This window comes from Rhinatrema bivittatum, chromosome 15 (genome assembly GCF_901001135.1).
Source record: "Rhinatrema bivittatum chromosome 15, aRhiBiv1.1, whole genome shotgun sequence".
NCBI lineage: Eukaryota > Metazoa > Chordata > Amphibia > Gymnophiona > Rhinatrematidae > Rhinatrema > Rhinatrema bivittatum.
The window spans coordinates 35,146,940-35,169,419 of NC_042629.1; the positions used below are offsets into that span (position 1 = coordinate 35,146,940).

General features: G+C 48.8%; 1 protein-coding gene across 6 annotated transcripts in view; it reads left to right on the forward strand.

Moving 5' to 3' along the window:
- The window catches only part of DCAF6 (DDB1 and CUL4 associated factor 6), a 171,511-nt gene that overhangs the window by 144,915 nt on the left and 4,116 nt on the right, over positions 1-22,480 (forward strand). For all 6 annotated transcript variants that reach the window (XM_029579086.1, XM_029579088.1, XM_029579090.1 and 3 more), the window contains 2 exons: positions 979-1,135; positions 10,075-10,163. In XM_029579086.1, the coding sequence (XP_029434946.1) occupies positions 979-1,135; positions 10,075-10,163 (246 nt within the window). The remainder of the gene's footprint in view (positions 1-978; positions 1,136-10,074; positions 10,164-22,480) is intronic.

Here is a 22,480-nt window from a genome sequence, read left to right on the forward strand (position 1 = left end):
GAATTATCACCCTGCATATTTTTTTTTCCTTTTTCCTTTTCCCCTTCCTAGGGGTGGCAGATCTGCTTGCTGGAGGGAGAAGACTCTCCTGGAACAGCTCCTCCCCCACCCCACTCCTTCCCTGGAGTTCAAATGCATCTTTTCTGACACATCAGAACCCCGCTAGCTCCAATAGACAGGAAGTACTGCTGCCCAACCTGGGGCCTGATCAGAAGTTTCCTTCCCTTAGTGCTGTACCCAAAATTGGAAAATGATGTCTACATGAGTTCTGGGTTTTCTGTTTTTGATCCACTTCTTTACTGCTGGCAAGGTTTTGAAATAGGTAATGAACACCTTTATGCAGCCATAGGGAAGTGGGCATGATTAGAAAATGTGCATTTTTATTTTCTTTTTTACCAGTCCATGGTCATGAACTTTGGTTTCAGAAACTGATTGTAGACTCAGTCACCACATCAGATAAAATATTTTCTGATGAGTTTTCTAATTTAGTGAGGGTTTAACGGAATTTTTTCCAGTTACCTTCAGTAAGTAGTTTGTTCACCAGTTAAGGATAAATCAGCATTGGCTGATGTTCCTTGGGGCTTTTTTCCTTCCTCTGGATCACCAGTCATTCAATTGTGAGTAACTTGAATAAAATTTGATTTGATGAACAAATCTGTTCTTATATCCATTTGACTATGTAACTGCCAGCACATGAAGAAAAGAGTGTAAGCCAGTTCCAGACTGTCAGGAAACACCTCAACAGAAAAGCTATTTTCAGGAGGCTATTATTTATTTATTTATTTTAATTTTTTTTCTATACCGGCATTCGTGAGGGATTCACATCATGCCGGTTTACAATAAACAGTGGGGTGATAAACGGAAAACAGTGAACGGTGCTAAAACAATAATAAAGTTACAGTTACAATAAAACAGGGAGGCGTAAAACTAGGAGCGAGAAAAAATAGTAATTATATTTTTGTATCTCTCTCATTGCAGATCAAAGAAGCTAATTTCTGGGGTAAAAACTTTGTGATGAGTGGTTCCGATTGTGGCCACATCTTCATCTGGGATCGGCACACTGCTGAGCACCTCATGCTGCTGGAGGCCGATAATCATGTGGTGAACTGTCTCCAGCCGCACCCGTTTGATCCAAGTAAGATGATGGGAAGGCAGCATCACAAACAAATATACAGAACCTGACCTTTCCCTCATGATTTGTACATCACTTTGGGATACTGATGATTTTCTTTAGCTTCTTATTTTGTCTGGTCTGATGTTGAGTCTTGAGTCGGTTTGGAGATGGCCAGAGGTATACTTTGGCCTGACAACTCTGGGTCAGTACTGGTTGACTGTGGCAGACTTGAGGACAGTTTTGTTGTTTTGGGTTCCTGCACCTAAGGCTGGCAGGTGCAGAAACAAGACAAAACGCATTTCTGGTTCGTCGGTGGGTTCATCTGGAGACTCGTACTCAAACTGCCTCTTCTGCTGGCATAGCCGACCATTAGAAAACTGAGGAACTATTTTTGACTCAATTTCCATAATTTCTGCTAATTGATTAGCATCAGTCAATGTACTCCAAAACCCTTCATTGGCTCTGTAGCTTTGTAGATACTTCACGATACTGTTTAAATTATCTATGGCAGACGATAAATCAAGTTGTGGCCTTTGCAACATCTTGCTGGCAACATTGATATGCTGTAGTTATATTATGTAGTATTGACACAGGGGTCGATTTTAAAAAGTACGTGTGCGCGTCCATGTGCGTGCGGTTCCCGGTGCGCGCACATGGATGCGCCAATTTAATAACATGCGCGCATGTTATAAAATAAGATATCCATGCACACGTGCACGCCAGATTTTAACATCCATGCACGCATGTGCAGGCGGGCCATGACTTGCGTGCTCAGTGGGGGAGAAATTTTATAAAGTATGCGCGGCGATGCAAGTAGGCCTTCCCCAGTTCCAGTCAGCTCCCCGGGACAGTGGCTAATGGTCCCTGCCTCAGTTTGGTGCCCAGTTTGTCTAGTTTGCCCTATGCTCCCTTCCTCCCCCAGTTTGGTACCTGCCCCTTGTCCCCTCTTTCCCTCCCTGGGCTCAGTGGTGTTTGCTCTTTGCCCCTTCCCTCAGCTCAATGCCTAGTTTGCTCCCTATCCTGTGACCCGTTCCTTCATTCCTCAGCTCAGTGCCTAGTTTGCTCCCTGCCTCCTCTTTCCTTCCATCAGCTCAGTAGCCAGTTTACTCTTTGCGTCTTCCCTCAACTCAATACTCAGATTACCTCTTCCAGTTCTATGCAGGCAGACATCTGCCCCTGCCCAAAACTACTGCTCCTCTGCCTTCCTTCTTTTTGCTGCTTGCGCTGATGGTCCAACTGACCTGTCCCAAGCCCCACACAGGACACACTGCAGCTTGCTTAATCTTCTGACGGGCTCCCCCTCCCCCAAAGCTTCTATTGCTCCTCCTAGTTCAATTCTGGCCAGCCTCCCCACAGCTCAGTTGTACCTCCCTTGCTGATTCAGCCCCTGTCATTGCCACTGAATGTGTGAGGGGTCATTGGGCTGCGCTGGCCACCAACATGGTGGTGCAGAACAGGATGGAAAGTAAGGAGATGAAAATAAAGCTGTAGGGTTCTGCGCCTCTGCTCCGCCTTTTTGCTGCAGCTGTGACTGCAGCGCTCACTGCCAGCTGCTCAGATAAATCTAACAAAAAAAAAAAAAAAGATGATACTGGTATGTGTGCCATCCCCACAGAGTCATTTTTGCACAGGGACTGTGACTGGCTCCACTCTAAAGGACTGCACAGAGTCACCAGCCAATAAGCCACAGTTTGACCTCACCTGCTGCTGCCACCACCCCATCAGTTATCATCATCTGTGCAAATGCATGGTGTGCACATCCTGTTGCACTGGTCTGGGTGGGCTGCCCTGTGTAAATACACAGTGTATGCACCCTGTTACATCTGGCCTGTTAGCCTTGAATGTACCATAAAAAAATGTGTATTTTTGCTTCCACGGCAAGCTTCTTCTCAAACTCTTTGCCTTCCTTATCAACACTTTGCATCTAACTTGCCAGTGTTTGTAAACTGTTTTCTTCATTCAGGTCCCTTTTCCATTTTTTGAAAAATGTTCTTTTGGCTAAAATAGCATCTCCCACCTTACCTTTTAACCACGCCGGTAGTCATTTGGTCTTTTCCCCACCTTTTTTAATGCGTGGAATATATTTGGTAGGGGCTTCCAAGATGATATTTTTAAACAGTGACCATGCCTGCTATAAACTCAGACCCTCTCATGCTCTGATTTTAGGGACTGGGCAGGTGTAGTCTGGGACTCCTGGAGCAGGGCTGCACAGGCAGCCTGAAGACCTTTTCCCACAGTAGTGACTCATCAATGGAGCTCCATTTACATCCAGCTTCTAGTATGAATTACTACAAGGAAGTGCCTCATAACAGCTGTGGGGCTGCAGTAGAAGCAGCTCTTCCAAGGAGAAGACTCAAAATTCAGAGGGTGGCTTGTAAAGTGTTTTGTACTGAAGGGGCAGTATCAATGAAATAGCAGGTGTTGATAGGTTAATGGTTTCACACTGTAATATAAAATAAATGTGGAAGGGAAGCTAAGAGTGAATATACAGGAAGTCATCCAGCTTCCCCTGTCTGTCCAGTGAAATTATTTCTGTCAGAATACATGAATAAAAACAAACCATCTGCCATTCTCAATGCACTATATACACACAGAACCAATTGCGGGGAATCGGCAGAAGTTTTTGATTTATGTGAAACCTCATTGTCAGTTAAGTTTGTTTAAATGCTCTTATTCTGATATTATGTATGTCAGCTAGTTCTAGAACCAGCTTGGATTTTTTTTTTTAATATAAGTGGTATATCAAATACAATAAATATTAATTCTTGAAAGCTAGGCTTTGATTATCTCAAAGTGCTATCGGCATTCTGATAGGCTGGAGTTGTGTTTAAGTTCACTAGCTTTCCATTTTGACTAAGTTTTTATGAGCAAATAAAGTCCAGTAAGTTAGCAATCTATTTAAGACAGATTCAATTTGCTATAATTGAGCAATAATGCTTAACATGTACAATGTCCTGGCATATTGACACACTGTGGTGCCTAAATAAATAACTCAATTTCTTACTACAGTATACACTCTACTGAGCCATATTATGATAAAATGTTGTTAAAAATGTGTTTTACAGCATTTTTTAATTTGTGAATTTGGACAATATCCTATAGGTAGGGAAGAGTATTTAGTGGATGCCCATAATTACCTCCAAACAGGTAAAGAAAACAACAAGGTGTCAATTTAAATTTCTTTTTCCCTGTACGTACCTGGATCAGTCCAGACAGTGGGTTATGTCCCCAATCCAGCAGATGGAGTCAGCACAAGCTTTGAGGGGGCGTATCCATATATACTACTACCCCCTCTGCAGGAGTTCAGTATCTTCTGACTCCAGCAGATGCGAGTAGGGGAATCAGGCTTCCCCTCCTTTTTCTTCACTTTCTTGCTTGATTATGGCTTGTTGTTGTCTTTTTCTGTGGATCAAGTTTGTATCAAGTTTGTATTAAGTTAAAAAAAAAAAAAAAAAAAAAAGGCAGAGTTCTTTCAACTCCTGGGGAGTGGCTTATCTTCCTTGTCTCTTCTCTGCGGCCTTACTGTTTATTTCTCGTTGCAGCCAGGGGTAAGTTTGTTTTTCCTTTGTAGTTTTTTCCTTCACAGCTCAGCCCCCGGTGCCTGTGAAAGCCGGTGGAGCCGGCCTCTTCGCTCTTTACTCCCTCATCCGCGGCCATTTTACAGCTCCTCATGGGCTGCTGAGCCATTTAGGGAAAGATGTCTGGGGCGGGTCGTGTGGCCGGGAAGGCCCCCCCGCGGCACCCTCCTCTATTTTCGGACAGCGGGCAGTGCGGGCCGACCGGGCCCCCCCGCAGCGGCGCTTTTGTGCGCGTGGCCCCCCCCCGTGGCTTTTTCTTTTCTTCTACAGCGATCCCGATGCCGCGGCCGTCCTGCTGTGCGGCCTGCGGAGACCCGGGGTCCCGGATTTCCTGGGAGGGCATCTGTGCACGATGCCTTCCCGGGGGGGAAGGTACCTCACAGTCCCTGACTGATTTCTCTTTTTTGCCCGGGCAGCGCGGGCCGGCCACTCCGCCATTTTTGGCGGGAACGGCGGCCATTTTACATTCTGAGCGCCCTGAGGCGCAGGCCACGAGGGGGAACGGATCCCTGGAGGCCACGAGGGAGAACGGATCCCTGGAGGACTCTACCAGCGGGGGTGTTCCCCCGATTTTGGTGCAGGAACCAAGCACCCAGAGCCAGGGAGCAGGAACCACGCCGCCCCCGAAGCGCACCCGAGCAGGCCGGGGTTCTCTCCGGAGTTTATCCTGCTCATGCATACCGCTTATCTGCAGGGGCTGGAAGCACCTGTGGGACCCCCCCCTCCTAAGATCCCTCGGATGTCGCCCTCGACGCCGGCCCCCCCCGACCCTCCGGGAGTGGGGGCCTCCCGCCTCCCTACCCGGGTCCGATCCACGCCCGCGGCAGTGGGGGCGGTGCCAGACCCAGCGGGACATGGACTTGACCTCCCGGACGGGGGACAAGGGGACGGCACGCAGGAGGGGGATGATCTGCGTACCCTACGCCTCTTCCAGAGGGAAGAGCTGGACGACCTCATCCCGCAGATCATCCAAGAATTAGATTTGGACCCGCCACCAGACCCGCCTGCCCCAGTAGCTCCCGCTGTCGTCACTTCTTCAAGGAAGGGAGATCCTGTCCTGGCGGCACTCCGGCCGAGGGCTCGGGCTTTTCCCATTCATGACTCGTTTTTACAACTTCTCACCAGGGAATGGGACACCCCGGAGGCCTCCCTGAAGAGCAGCCGGGCTATGGAAAAGCTGTACCCGCTCCCCGAAGATTTCTGGACCTCATCAAGGTCCCAAAGGTGGACTCCGCAGTGTCGGCGGTCACGAAGAGGACGACTATCCCAGTGACGGGAGGTGCGGCGTTGCGGGACACACAGGATCGTAAGTTGGAAGTTTTCCTTAAGCGGGTTTTCGAGGTCTCACCCCTCACGTCTCAGAACCTGCCGTCCGATGAGGCTGCCCAGGCAGATCGGCTAGAAGCCGCAGTGGCGTATGGGGCGGACGCCTCGTACGACCTTTTTCGGGTCCTCGCAAGATCCATGGTTTCGGTAGTGGCAGCACGACGACTACTGTGGCTACGCAATTGGGCAGCTGATACGTCCTCTAAGTCGAGTCTGGGCTCTCTTCCCTTCAGGGGCAAGTTCCTCTTCGGGGAGGATTTGGACCAGATCATCAAGTCCCTGGGGGAGAACGCTGTTCATCGGCTGCCGGAGGATAGGTTTCGACCATCCAGAGCATTTTCTTCTTCTCGGACCAGAGCCAGAGCGCAACGGCGCTACAGGGGATACAGACAGGCGGGCTCCCGGTCATCCACCCCCAGGTCTCAGCCCTGGTCGCGCTCCTTTCGCGGGCGTCGGCCCGCACGCACTACTCCCGGAACCGGGAACCCCTATACCAAGTCTTCACAATGATGCCAGTCTCGCCCACTCCCCTGTCCCCAGGATTGGGGACCGACTAACGTATTTCTACGCGGAGTGGGCACGGATCACCTCGGACCAGTGGGTCCTGGATACCATAAAACACGGCTACACATTGGAATTTGTCCGCCCCCCGCAGGGAAGGTTCATCTTTTCCCCCTGTGGCTCGGACCTCAAGAGAGGAGCGGTGCTGCTGACTCTGGACAGACTCCGGGAGATAGGCGCTATTGCGCCCGTGCCCTTCGGAGAGGTGGGCTCGGGCCACTATTCCATCTATTTCGTCGTACCAAAGAAGGACGGTTCCTTCCGGCCTATCCTAGACCTCAAGGAAGTCAACAAATCCCTTCGAGTCGTCCGGTTCCGCATGGAAACGCTCCGGTCAGTGATTGCGGCGGTGCATCGGGGGGAGTTCCTCTCCTCCCTGGACTTAACGGAGGCCTACCTGCACATTCCCATCCGCCCGGACCACCACCGTTTCCTTCGTTTCAAAATTCTGGACCAGCATTTTCAGTTCACGGCTCTCCCGTTCGGATTGGCGACGGCGCCGCGCACCTTCACCAAGATCATGGTAGTCGTGGCGGCAGCTCTCCGGAAGGAGGGCATCCTGGTTCATCCTTATCTGGACGATTGGCTCCTCTGGGCGAAGTCATTCGATCATGGACGCTCAGCGGTGACTCGAGTAGTACGGTTTCTACATTCCCTGGGATGGGTAGTGAACTTCTCCAAGAGCTCCCTCATGCCCTCGCAACGCTTGGGTTTTTTTGGGGGCGACCTTCGAAACCCTACTGGGCAAAGTTTTTCTGCGCCAGGACAAAGCTCAATCCTTGCGGGATCACACACGACGGTTCTCTGCGTTACCAGAACTCACCTCCTGGGACTACCTGCAACTCCTGGGAGTGATGGGGTCCACCATCGACCTTGTACCTTGGGCTTTCGCGCACATCAGGACCTTACAGTGGGCACTCCTCTCCCGTTGGAAACCAGTATCGCAGGACTACCAGATGATTCTCCCGCTCCCGCAGAATGCCAGGGACAGTCTGGGCTGGTGGTTGGATCCGCCGAACCTGGCCCGTGGCGTGTCCCTCGATCTGCCAAATTGGGTGGTGGTGACCACCGATGCCAGTCTAGCAGGCTGGGGTGCAGTCTGCGATCGAAGCGCCACGCAGGGGACGTGGTCCACGGTGGAGGCGAAGTGGTCAATCAACCGTCTGGAAACCAGAGCGGTCCGGCTAGCTCTGCGACATTTCCTCCCGCTTCTTCGGAACCGGGAAGTCAGAATCCTATCGGACAACGCTACCACCGTGGCCTACATCAACCGACAAGGAGGCACGCGCAGCCCGCAGGTCGCGCTCGAGGCGGCGCTGCTGATGCAATGGGCGGAGCGTCATCTTGTCCGGCTAGCGGCCTCGCACATCGCCGGTGTGGACAACGTCCAGGCGGACTTCCTCAGTCTTCAACTGCTGGACCCCGGAGAGTGGTCTCTCTCCGACAAAGCGATGCAACTTCTCGTCCATCGGTGGGGGGCCCCCCACTTGGATCTGATGGCGTCCGCTCTCAACGCCAAGGCTCCACGCTTCTTCAGTCGCCGGAGAGAGCGCGGCGCGGAGGGAGTGGATGCCCTGGTCCTCCCGTGGCCGCCACATCTTCTGCTCTACGCTTTTCCACCATGGCCCCTGGTGGGCAGGATGCTCCGCAGAATAGAAAGCCATCAGGGGACCGTGGTTTTCGTCTCCCCGGAATGGCCCAGGCGACCCTGGTTTGCGGACCTGCTACAGCTGGTGATCGACGGGCCAATCAGGCTGGGGCACCTCCCCCAGCTCCTACATCAGGGCCCGGTATTTTTCGAGCAGGCAGAACTCTTCTGTCTTGCGGCCTGGCTTTTGTGAGGCGCCGCCTCCGGCGTCAGGGCTACCCGGAGGCGGTAGTATCCATGCTATTGCGGGCACGAAAGACATCGACGTCGGCGGCCTATGTTCGAGCTGTGGTGTACCAGCCAGGCCACGAGACCCGCTAAGGCTTCTGTACCTCAGATCCTTCAGTTTCTACAGGTGGGGGTGGAAAAAGGGCTCGCCTATAATTCACTACGGGTTCAGGTGGCCGCCCTTGGCTCGCTGTTGAGCGATGGGGGCTCTCTTCTACAGTATCCTGACATTGCTCGTTTTCTCAAGGGTGTCAAGCATATGCGTCCTCCGTTACGGGACCCTTGTCCCTCCTGGAGTCTCAACCTGTGCTTCGCTCCCTGTCGGGACCACCGTTCGAGCCGCTGCGCAGCGCAACGATAAAGGATCTCACTCTCAAGACTGTATTTCTTGTGGCCATCTGTTACGCTTCGCACCGTTCCCTCCTTCCTTCCGAAGGTGGTTTCTGCATTCCATGTGAACCAGACGGTGGAGTTGCCGTCCTTCTCTTCCTCAGAGCCGAAGTCTCTCCGTCTCTTGAATGTCAAGCACACTCTGCGCCTCTATCTGGAGGCTACAAATGGGTTCCGGACCTCTGACCATCTCTTCGTACTCTGGGCCGGTCCTAAGAAGGGGTCTCAGGCCTCGAAGACTACCATTGCCAGATGGCTGAAGGCCGGCATTGCTGCTTCCTACATTGGGTCGGGTCGGACTCCCCCACCCGGAATCATAGCGCATTCTACACGTTCTCAGGCGGCTTCCTGGGCGGAGGTTCGCTCGGTATCCTCGCAGGAAATTTGTAGGGCAGCCACCTGGAAATCGTTACACACGTTCTCGAGGCACTATCGTCTGCACCTCGCCTCTTCAGTCTCTGGACACTTTGGCGAGCAGGTTCTCCGAGCAGGCCTCGCAGGACCCCACCCGATTTAGGGAAGCTTGGGTACATCCCACTGTCTGGACTGATCCAGGTACGTACAGGGAAAAGAAAATTATTACTTACCTGCTAATTTTCATTCCTGTAGTACCATGGATCAGTCCAGACGCCCACCGCGTTTGGGTTCTTGATCCTGCTCAGCTCTGCGCTACTTCTTGCTCGCAGTGTTCTGTGTCTTCACAGTCATTTCTTTTCGCTGTTTTTCACAGCTCCCTACAAGTTGGTAGGATGTTTGCAGTTACTTGTTGCGGTTACAATTGTTTTCATTATCTGTTTCCACAAACTTGATCCTTCAGGGGTTTCTACTCTGGCTTTGATATACTCGATACTGAACTCCTGCAGAGGGGGTAGTAGTATATATGGATACGCCCCCTCAAAGCTTGTGCTGACTCCATCTGCTGGATTGGGGACATAACCCACTGTCTGGACTGATCCATGGTACTACAGGAACGAAAATTAGCAGGTAAGTAATAATTTTCTTTTAATCCCACTGCTAACAGGTCCTTTATTACTGCAAGTTAGCAAGACAGTCCTAGCCCTAGCAAAGAGCCAGTGAGTATCCAGTCATTCCCTGCTGGGAGCTGTTCAGAATTTGGAGAAGAATGTTCTATGCACTAGAGGACATGGCCATTGAACAGTAGGGACTAGAATGTTCATCTAGACAGATCTGATTAGCTGAAGACACTCATATCAGTTCTTTCTTTCCAGTTCTAGCTTCATCAGGTATAGATTATGATATAAAAATCTGGTCACCGCTAGAAGCAGCCCGCTCTTTCAACATGAAACTTGCAGAAGAGGTAAGAGCACACCTTTCTCATTTAAGTTCCTAAAAAAACATCAGGGGAAGCATGAGGAGCTGCTCTGCCAATCTCAAGCTTAGTATCATCTTCTCAGGCTGGTTGGAGCTGGAGATGCTGCAGAAGCAGCATTCAGTCTTGGGGGTGGGACAGCCAAATATGTGCCTACTGTCCAGACTCAGGATCCATGTAGACCCGGTTCCAGAGGGATCTGCCCATTGTGGCTAAGGACTGTCACTGTGATGGTTGGCCTAATTGAGGGGAGGGTTTAAAAAGAAGGGGAGGAGGAACTCAGGTAGTCCTGGATAAAAGGGAGCAGGACACTGCCGAACCAAAATAATAAATAATTAAAAACATCCATTGCAAATCATTATTTTATTGCCTTTTTTATAAGGATGCTTGAAGTGAGAAATACTAAGCTCTTAATGGGCCATATGTTAATTGGTCAGTCTCTTAAAAGTATATATGAGCCTGTAAAATTAATTAGAAAAGGCTTAAGTACTTGAATATTTACTAAAAAATATTGTTAAAGGCATTTCTGTACAGACTCAAATTGTGATTTAAAAGATTAGAAAAACATTTGAATAAGATTTGTACAACAGTTTATACTGGAAGATAATGTGTCCTAGGACAAACAGCTGCTGTGTAGCTGACTGGGAGGACATTTTAAGCAAAGCAGTCATCATCCCACATAATTGCTAAGGTGAAATTTCTTCTTACCTGATAATTTCCTTTCCTTGAAATAGGGCAAGCCAGTCCATACCAATGGATTGTGGACTCCAACTAGCAGGTGGAGAAGGAGAACAATAACTCCCTGACGTCCTTCTCATATAGCTCATCAGACATCTGCCAGCCAGTATTTTTCTTTAAAAGCCGACTGTGGACACTAAACCACCTAAACGTTCTTATATTACTTATTCATTTATTTTAAACATAATGGAAACAATGGACTCAGCTCTGCCAACAATAGTCTCATAGGAAAAATTGTAAAACGAATATCATAGAACAAAACTCAGTGGGCACTGCGCAAATCCATGCGCATCCAAGATATTCACAATATAATACATTCCTTAATAAGGATCTCACAAAACAGAAGAAAGTCAACCGCCTCAAGGCAGCCCAGGGCGGGATAGTGGACTGGCTTGTCCTACTTCGAGAAAAGGAAATTATTAGGTAAGAAGTAATTTCACCTTCCTCTTCATCCGGCCAAGCCAGTCCACATCCACCTGCACGCTCTAAGCAACACACCTCAACTCTGGAACACCCTCCCAACCGAACTCCAAACACAAGAAAATTTAAAAACTTTCAAAAAAGATCTAAAAACCTGGATGTTTACCAAAGCCTACCAACTCACCCAATGACTCTAAATCACCACTCCCCTCACATTGACACCAACAAAAAAATGCTGAACCAGTGTAAGAAAATAACATAACAATGAACCAAAACATGTATAATCTATCCTATGAACTAAATTTATAAAACAATATCTATGTAAAATTATATTCTCACAGGACAAGCAGGATGGTAGTCCTCGCATATGGGTGACATCACAGGATGGAACCCAATCATGGAACACTTTTGTCAAAGTTTCTAGAATTTTGACTGGCACCTACTGGGCATGTCCAGCATGGCACTAACCCTGCAGCCAGCAGAGGTCCCCCCTTCAGTCTTCTTTTTTCCGCGCAGCAGTAGCCACGCGGTTAAGGAGCTCCGCAGAGATTCTTGACAGGAATTTTCCTCATGGAATTACTGAAAACTTTCTTACCCCACAGGGGTCCCTCCTTCAACTTTTTCAAGCCGCGGTTTTTTACCCATTTTCGGTCAATTCCCATCAAGTTTGGCCCTCGTGGCCTACTGGCCGTCACCGTACCACGGCTCAAATTTTTCAAGGCCATGGCGTCTGGGTTCTGTCGGTGCCCGGACTGTAATGTATGCACCATGTCATAACAGACCCTCATAAAGTCTGTGTAATGTGTCTCGGATGTGAGCACGATGTCCTGACCTGCACCAAATGAGCCCTAATGACACCAAAGGGTCGCAAGGCCAGAATGGAGAAGATGGAACTTCTCTTCCATGCTCAAACTCGGACGCCATCTATTGCATCGACGTCATCCGAACCGGCACCGTCCACTTCGCGCCAGTATCAACCACCGGCCGGTGACCATCCAGCATCGACGACTTCTCGGCCTTCAAATACCTCTACTTCCCCATAGGACCGAGGGGATCGTAGAGAGAAACATCGCCATCGACATTGGAAGACTCGGACCATCGAGGGAGCGAAACCATCGACCTCGCCATCGTCCGAGCCGCCATTGAAAAAACCCGTCCACAAAAGGCACCGACATTTTCTGCGACCGGGTCACCGAGGCCACCCTCACCCGGACGGGTATCGGGAGCCGCGACTCCGCCTTTAACGGTGGTCCCTCCGGCTCTGCCTCTGCCTCCTTCTCTGCTTCCGGAGCTGGGGCTGATTGCTCTGGGTCTCCTTGGAGAACTGGACCGGATGGTTCAGGAGGCCATCGACAAGGCGATGCATCGACTCCAAGTTCCTCTGGCACCGACACTGGTGCCGATCATGGAGCCAACCACCGACCCGATTCCGGCAACGTTGGCACCGCTGCTCTCGAGGATGGAAGCGCTTATTGCTGCTTTTCCACCGATGGAACCCGGGTCACCGATGGCTCCGGTGCCCTCTCTGCTTACTTTGTCATCGGGAGGAGAAACACCGTTCCGCATCCCTCCATCAGGAGTCCTACCGATGCCTCAGCATTCGATGCTGATGCGTCCATTGGTGCCACCGATCCATCCATCGATACCTTCAATGCCTGCACCGGTGCCTTCGATGCCTTCATCGGTGCCTCCAGTTCTTCCTTCTATTCCTTCAGAGCCTAGACCTGGACCTTCAGGAATTCCACCGCCCCGCCCCTATCTGGGTCCTAGAGGGCAGGTGCTGATCCCTATGATACCTGGACTGATGATTCTTCACCAGACACTGATGACTTGCCTTCACCACCTTCTCCTACTGAAAGCAGGAAGTGTTCCCCTCCAGAGGACCTTTCCTTCATAAATTTTGTAAAGGAGATGTCTGAATTGGTTCCCTTCCAATTACAGACTGAACAAGATGACAGGCATCAAATGATGGAGCTGTTGCAATTCCTGGATGCTCCCAAGAAAATAACCTCCATCCCTATTCACCAGGTTCTTCTGAATCTCCTCAAAAAGAACTGGGAACACCCTGGCTCTGTTGCTCCAGTCAACAGGAAGGCTGACACCACTTATTTGGTACAGTCAGCCCCAAAAGAGGGCAAGGAGATCAAAACCCCACTCTTCCTTTCCCCCAGGCAAGGAACAGAAATTTTTAGATGCCATTGGTCGCCATGTCTTCCAGGGCTGAGTGCTCATCTCCTCCCAAATCGCCTCTTATCAGCTCTATATGACCCAATACAACAAGGTCTTATTTAAGCAGATACAAGAATTAACAGACTCCCTGCCTCAACAATTCCAAGAACAACTTCAAACCCTAGTGAACAAGGGCTTTGAGGCAGGCAAGCATGAGATAAGATCATCTTATGATATCTTTGACACTGCTACCATGGTAGCTGCAGTTGCTATTTTGGCAAGAAGATTGGCCTGGCTCAAGTCTTCGGACCTTCGCCCTGAAGTACAAGACAGATTGTCTGACCTCCCCTGTGTAAGAGACAATCTGTTTGGCGAGCAGATTCAACGGATGGTGGCGGAACTAAAGGACCATCATGAGACCCTGAGACAGCTCTCTCATGCCTTCCGAATACTCTTCAAAACAGCTTTTTAGGAAAGACTCTAAAAAGTCATTCTTCCACCCGAAGAAATCTTACCTGCCACTGTCTAGAACTCTCCAATCCTGTGATCTTCGCTATCTCACATGGGAAGTGATTTTCCTTTTGGCAATCACTTCGTCTCGCAGAGTTAGTGAGTTACAGGCTCTAGTTACCTATCCGCCTAACACTAAACTTCTGCAGGACCGGGCAGTACTCCCCACTCACCCTAAGTTATTGCCTAAGGTAGTATCGGAGTTTCATCTCAATCAATCCATTATACCACCTACCTTTTTTCCCAGGCCCCATTCCAATCCAGGAGAGCAGGCTCTGCATACCCTTGACTGTAAATGGGCTCTAGCATTCTACCTAGACCGTACCGCTGCCCACAGGAAAAGCACTCAATTGTTTGTCTCTTTCCATTCCATCAAATTAGGGCAGCATGTAGGTAAGCAGACTCTCTCCTTCTGGTTAGCGGACTGCATATCCTTTTGCTATCAGCAAGCGGGCATTCCACTTCAAGACTATGTTAAAGCACACACTGTGAGGGCCATGGCGACTTCAGTAGCACATCTACATTTGGTGCCGCTTCCTGACATTTGCAGGGCTGCCACCCGGAGTTCTCTCCATACCTTTACAGCCCATTGTTGCTTAGACAAAGCCAGAAGGCAAGATTCCATCTTCAGCCAGTCCGTCTTGTGCAACCTATTTACAACTTGATGTACCAACACCCTTCCGCCTGCCCGTTAGGGTTCAGGATGCCCTCCACCAAATTCTACCCCTGTGGTGCCTTTGCACACCTGGGTACATTTGGTGCATGCTCGGACATCCTCAGCTCGGTACTCACCCATATGTGAGGTCTACCATCCTGCTTGTCCTGTGAGAAAGCAAATGTTGCTTACCTGTAACAGGTGTTCTCACAGGACAGCAGAATGTTAGTCCTCACAAAACCCGCCCGCCACCCCGCGGTGTTGGGTTCGTTACGTTTCTTATTTTATTTTTCAGCACTTCTTGTAGCTTTTAAACAAGACTGAAGGGGGACCCCTGCTGGCTGCAGGGTTAGTGACATGCTGGGCATGCCCAGTAGGTGCCAGTCAAAGTTCTAGAAACTTTGACAAAAGTGTTCCATGATTGGGCACGATCCTGTGATATCACCCATATGTGAGGACTAACATCCTGCTGTCCTGTGAGAACATCTGTTTCAGGTAAGTAACATTTGCTATATCTATGTTAACAACCATTTGAACGAACCTTTTGAAAACTCTGTTAAACATCGAAACTTTGTAAACCGTTGTTATGGCGAAACCGAACGACTGTATATAAAACTCGTGAAATAAATAAATAAATGAGATGTGCCAAAGCTACTCCCCAGAACGGCAGAAGGCTGCCTGAGGCCCAATCAGCATTGCCCTAGCAAAGGATGAATCCTCCCGCCCAGCCAAATCTAGCTGATAGTATCTGGCAAACGTATGCAAGGAAGACCACATTACCCTTCTACAGATTTCTGCTGGAGAAAGCAAACACAATTCCACCCAGGAAACTGCCTATGCGCGGGTCGAATGTGCTCTTATTTGCTTCAGAAGAGTCTTCCTGGCATCCACATAGGCTACTATCACCACTTCCTTAATCCCCGAACCATCGTTGCACCAGAGACCGCCTCCCCCTTCACTCCTCTGTGAAGGAGAAAGAGCAGATCCATTTTACGAAAGACATTGGTAACCTCCAGATAAAGCAATAAATGCCACTGTACATCCAGTGGCCACAATTTCCTTAATTCCTGTCCATCCAAATCTCTATTTAAGGATGGTAAAACACCTAACTAATTCAAATGGAAATCTGAAACCACCTTTGGAAGAAAGGCAGGTAATGTCCTTAACTGGACCCTTTCCGGTGTAATAACCAAAAAGGGTTCTCTACATGACATAGCTTGCAATTCCGAAATTCGCCTTGCCAAACAAATAGCAACCAGAAACACCGTCTTCAGGGTCAACAACCACAAAGAAATACCCTGCAGAGGACAAAAGATCGGACCCACCAAAAAGGAGAGAACCAGATTCTAATCCCACAAAGACACTAGGAAACATGAAGGGGGGGGTCTAAGGTGCTTCACACCCCTCAGAAATCTAGACACGACTAGATGTCGTGTCTAGATTTCTGCCAACTTCAGACCCATTTCCAATCTCCCATTCTTAGCCAAACTAACGGAGAAGCTGGTAAACACCCAGCTCTCAGAGTACCTAGATCATCACAATATCCTATACCCTTCACAATATGGCTTCCGCAAATCACGCAACATGGAAACCCTCCTCATTTCACTTACTGACCATATCATAATGGGTCTAGACAAAGGCTACTCCTTTCTATTAGTCCTGCTAGACATCTCGGCGGCATTTGACAGTCAACCACTCCATCCTTCTGGATCGCCTAGCAGATATCGGTATCTCCAGATCAGCCCACAGTTGGTTCAAGTCCTTCTTCTGCAATAGAACCTTCAAAGTTAAAATCAATAATAAAGAATCACCCTTAACAAAATCCACTCTTGGTGTACCACAAGGATCCTCCCTATCTCCAACCCTCTTTAATATCTACCTCCTCCCCCTCTGCCAATTGCTAACTGATCTTAATCTAATTCATTATCTGTACGCAGACGACGTGCAGATTTTAATCCCTATCACAGAATCTATCTCAAAAGCGCTCACCCACTGGAATAACTGCCTAATATCTATCACCAGCCTCCTCAATAGATTAAACTTGGTCCTTAATGCCTCGAAGACGGAGCTCCTTCTCATCTCTTCAAATGAAGAAAATATCCCTCCATCATCCCCACACAACTCCTACATCCACCCATAAGCATGTGAGAGACCTTGGGGTACTTCTAGATAATCGACTAAACCTAAAGAAAATGGTCAACACCACATCCAAAGACTGCTTCTACAGGCTCCAGGTCCTAAAACGACTCAAACCACTACTATTTTTCCAAGACTTCAGGACAGTCCTCCAAGTGTTGCTATTTGCCAAGATAGACTATTGCAGTGCCCTCTTCCTAGGCCTCCCCAAATCTACCACCAAACCACTGCAGATGATACAAAATGCCGCAGCGAGATTACTGACCAACACCAGCCGTGGAGAACACATTTCACCCATCCTCAGAAACCTACATTGGTTACCAGTGAATGTTAGAATCCTTTACAAAGCAATCACCCTAATACACAAATCCATCCATCATCAACTCCGAACTCGACCTCGAAATCCCCTTCAAACTACACTCCTCCAACAGACCAATTAGAGATATTCACAAAGGTACTCTAAATTTCCCCCCAACTAAAGCCACACGCCTTTCCTCGACCAAAGACCAAGCGTTTTCAATAGCAGGACCATCTATTTGGAATAACATCCCCTCAAGCCTCAGATTGGAACCCTGCCTCTTAACTTTCAGAAAAAAACTTAAGACGTGGCTCTTTCACCAAGCCTTCTCTGATCCTCCAGACAATCACTAGTCGCCTTTATTCTCACCTGGACGAATGGTCTTTTATCCTCTCGAACGATGGACTCTGGCACTTCCAGGTTAAAGCACCTTATGCTTTAACCCATATTCTCTATTGTATTATGTTACTATTACTTCCTGCCTTTACCTCCTTTCCAGCTATTTAAGCTTCCAAGTTTTTTACTCCTTGTTAAATGTAACTTTGCCTTATTCACCTCTATTGTTAATTTCTTTTGTTATTGCTTCAGTTATACCCTTGTTCTATGTAAACCGATCCGATATGGTTATTACTATGAAGGTCGGTATAAAAAAGTGTTAAATAAATAAAATAAATAAATGTGAAGAGAGGGGCCTCCCCTGTATGCATCCCCAATAACACGCTATGGCAGCCACCTGCACCTTGTGTGTGTTCAAGGCTAAACCCATATGCAGACCTTCCTGTAAAAACTCCAAAATCAAAGGAATAGACACTGAAGCAGGAAGATAAAAGTGGCCCTGACACAAATGTTCAAAGCCCCACCAGACCCGTATATAGGCCAAGGAGGTGGAAACTTTTTGCGCTTGCAAAGAGTTTCCACCACTGGACCTGAATATCCACTGGTTTGATGGTCAAGCCCTCTCAAGGGCCAAACCATAAGACAAAACCAGTCCGGATTGTCATGAAATACCAGACCCTGACACACAAGCCCCCTGAGTAGAGGGATCTGCTATGGCTCCTCCGCCAGCAGATGACAGAGATCCAATTATCACAGCCTGTGTGGCCAATCCGTGGCCACCAGGAGCACAAGCCTGGATGCCGCGCTATCTTCTGTAGTAACTGACCGATCAAGGGCCATGGCGGAAACGCATATAGCAACTTTCCCCGTGGCCAAGACTGAACCAACTCATCCACTCTGAGTGCTAGAACATCCTGGGTCTGACTGTAAAAGCGATCCATTTTTGCATTCTTGCAACTCGCCATCAGATCCAGAAAAGTACAACCCCATCGTTCCACGATGAATCAAAACACTGCAAGGACCAATTCCCATTCTCCTGGATCCAGCTCGTGACGACTGAGATAATTCACCTGCATGTTGTCGACCCTGCTATATGAGAAGCAGACAACTCTAGGAAATGTTGTTCTGCCCATGGAAGGAGATCCATTTCCTGAGAGATTTGCCAACTTTGTGTCTCCCCTTGATGATTTATGCAGGTCCTCCTTTTGCGTTGTCTGACATTATTTTCACAGCTTTTCCTTCCAACCGAGTCTCGAACTGCAGAAAGGCTAGCTGAATTGCTTAGGATTCCAGTCGGTTGATGGTCCAGGTCATCTCTTTGGGAGCCCACTCCCCTTGCGCCATCAGCTCTTGATAGTGAGCTCCCCAACCCTGTAGACTCGTATTTGTAGTGACCACCAACCAGTCGGGAGTCTCCAACTCCATTCCTTTCTCCAGATGCTCCCTGAGTAACTACCAGAGCAACTGTCATCTCGCGTCCGGCGGTACATTGTACTCCTGATACTGAGGATTCCAGCGGGCCAGAAGGGATCTCTGCAGACGATGCATATGGGTGCATGCCTAAAGGAACTACCTCTATCGTCACGGCCATTGATCCCAGCATCTGTAGGTATGACCGTATTGAAGGAGAGACCGCCAATCTCAGGGCTCAGACTTTCCCCCAGATCTTCTGAATGTGGGACTCTGGAAGAAACACCTTGCCCTGAGCCATATTGAATTGGACACCCACGTACTTCAGGACCTGAGAAGGCTGCAGGCTGCTCTTGGCAAAATTCACAACCCCATCCCCAGTGCTGCAGCTACTGAACCACCCTATTCGATACCATCCGGCTCTCCGCCTCCGACTTGGCTTGGATTGGCCAGTCATCCAAGTACGGATGAACTAGAATTCCCTCCTTGCAGAAAACTGTGGCCACCACCACCTTGACCTTAAAAAAGGTCCTGGGCACCATGGCCAAGGTGAAAGGCAACGCCTGAAACTGGTATCAGCGGCCTAAAACCACAAAACCCAAATAATACTGATGCTGTTTACGAATTGGAATGGGCATATTAAACCTCCGAGAGGTCTAGAGAAATAAGGAACTCTCCTCTCTAAACAGCCATGACGACTGACCTTAAGATTTCCATTCAGAAATGGGTAACCCCAAGGGCTTGATTGACTCCCATTAGATCTAGAATAGGTGAAAGGAACCCTCCTCCTTGGGAACCACAAAGTAATCGAACAACAGCCTTCAGAGAGAGCAGTCTCTGCAACATGATCTGAACCACTGCCTGCTTTTCTGCAGCTTGCCAAAGGGAAACCATCAAATTGCCTGAGAGAGGACGGAGAAGCACCAAGGCAATACCGATGGTGCACCACCTCCAAGACCCACTGGTCAGAAGTGATGTGGTCCACCTCTGATAAAATTGAGACAAGCAGCCAACTATCTCTGGAACCGGAAGATGGATCCCCAAAACTTCATTGGGAGGATCGAGGAACTCCAGCGCCAGAGGCACAGTCTTTACCTGACTTTTGTTCAAAAGGACTGAGACCTTGCAAACGAGCGGACCCTCTGATTACTTGAACTTCTGGAAGAGTGAAAATGCCGAGTATTCCAAAATTGCCCTTTTGCTAATGAAAACTAGGGAGTAGATTTCTGCCATCTTCTCCCATTCCTCCCCAAAAAATAAGCGCCCCTTAAAGGGCAACTTGGTAAGATCAGACTTTGAAATAGTATCAATGGACCAGTTACGCAGCCAAAATATTCGGGCTGCAATCACCAAACTCACCCCCAAACAGCCGTACGCACCAAATCATACACTGCATCTGCCAAGAATGCATCTCCCGGCTCCAGGTGCAGGCCATTCTCGCCCAAAACCTCCTGAGCCTCCTGGACTAATTGTAATCCGGCTCTGGCCATCATACAACAGCAAGCGGAGATTTATTGTCCACCGCCTCAAAGGCCTGTTTCAAAATCACCTCAATCTTCCAATCTTGGGCATCCTTTATGGCTACACCTCTTACCAAAGGAATGGTGGTACATTGTGTCACCACGCAGACCAGGATGTCTATCGTAGGAAACCGGAGATGCTCCCTAGATTTAGAACTCATAGGGTACAAACCCGCTAATGAGCAACCCCCTTTAAAATTAACCTCAGGAGAACTCCATTCCAAATCGATCAATTCTTGCACAGCCTCGTGCAGAGAAAAAAACCAGGATGCTTTTTGCAAACTAACCATCACAGGATTCTTCTTCGGATCCTGAGCTACTGCAGGCAAGGCCTCCTCACAACCAAGGGCCTTCAGACTCTGTAAAATCAAACCCGACATCTCTTCTCTGTGAAAGAAGAGAAGCATTGCCCTGTGCGGCTCTGCATCTGGGGGAATCTCCTGCTCCTCCAAAAACACTTCATTGAGATCCCCCATTAAGGATCCTGACTCTTCCCAGGAGTCTCCCGAAGGATTTGTGTCCTCACCTCCTCCCCCAGCACACTGTCCCCTGCTCCGCTTTGTCCATCTGGGAGGGGACGAGGCCTCCTTTGACCGATTCCACGATCCTGAGGGGGAAGACCGCTGATGCGGGCGATCCCGACATTCCACCCAGGACCCTTCCTGCCCCTTACAAAAAGCCTTCAGGCTTTAAAAAAAATTCCACTCATGATACAGTGGAACGATCCATTCTCTGAGAAGGTAAAGCCCCTTCCACGCTCACCCCTGTAGGAATTGACAGGAGAGACCATGGGGAAGACTCCTCACCCTCTAACCCCACATCCAGGAGGAGCTCTTGCCACACTTCCCTCCTGTGAACTTGGAGCTCATGAAGTCCCTGCAGACATTCCCTTGAGCCACCACGTCGTTCTGACAAATGCTTAGCGATCTCCTGGGGCTAATTGCTCACATATGTTAGGCAGAGCAGATGGGCAACTTTTTCCTGCGCTGCTCTCCTGATGTCATCTCCCTCGTGTGCACCTCAGCAGCAGTGCTGCAAATTCAAAATGGCACCTGCTGCATGGTTTCACACTGCCGCAGTACTCCAGCCAGCTCCAAAATTAGCAATTCGGCCCCTGCTCACAACGCAATCTGATTCGGTTTCTTATTCCTGCTGCTCCTTGCCGTGTGATTGCTGCTGCTGCCTCTGCTGATAAAGTTTATTAAAAAAAAAACAAACCAAAAACCTATATTTGCCATGCTGAAACCGCCAAACATCAGAGAAAACCGAGGCAAGGAGCAGGCAGAGGAGAGAAGGACAAAACCGAGAGGAGAGGAAGAGCGACAAATGAACAGGGCTGAGTCCAAGCCTCCCTTACCATACTACACTCTTCCTGTCAGGAGGAGGGCTAGGGCACCAGCCTTCACTTCTCTCCTATCCTGAGATATCAGACACTCAACTGAGGGAGGAAGCAAATGCTATCACCACAGGCGGTCAGAACAACCTGTTCAATCCTGGCAGGCCGAAGTCCACAAGCAAGGATGCATATCCATCACCTGCTGGAGATGGAGAAATACTGACTGGCAGATATCTGTGATGAGCTATAGGAGAGGGACGTCAGCGAATCATTGTTCTCAGTCCCCACTTGCTGATTGACGTGGAGAACCCACTGGTGTGGACTGGCTTGCTTGGATGAAGAGGAAATTCAAATTTGGAGTGAGTTTGATCTTTTGTACTTCAAAGATCACAGGAAAACTACAGTTGTGCTCATAGGTTTACACACCCCTGGCAGAATTTGTAAGATGTGTAGCATTTTAAGACAACATGAGTGATCAAACAAAACGCAGTTGTCATTTTTAATGTGTTTCAGATTAAAACTACTATGCATCTCAGAATAGCATAATCCTTAAACAAACCATAGCAATAAGAGAAATAATAAAATGGTCCTGTTCAAAGGTTTACAAAACCTTGAATGTTTAGGCTGATATCACTCCATTTGACACATGCAGGTTGAGATGGCAATGAAGGGTAGGTATCCACATGTGTGCCTTTGATTGTAATTAGTGTCTGTGTATAAATAATCAATGAGTTTCTTAGCTCTTGAGAAACCCTTGTACATTTCATCCAGGGCTGC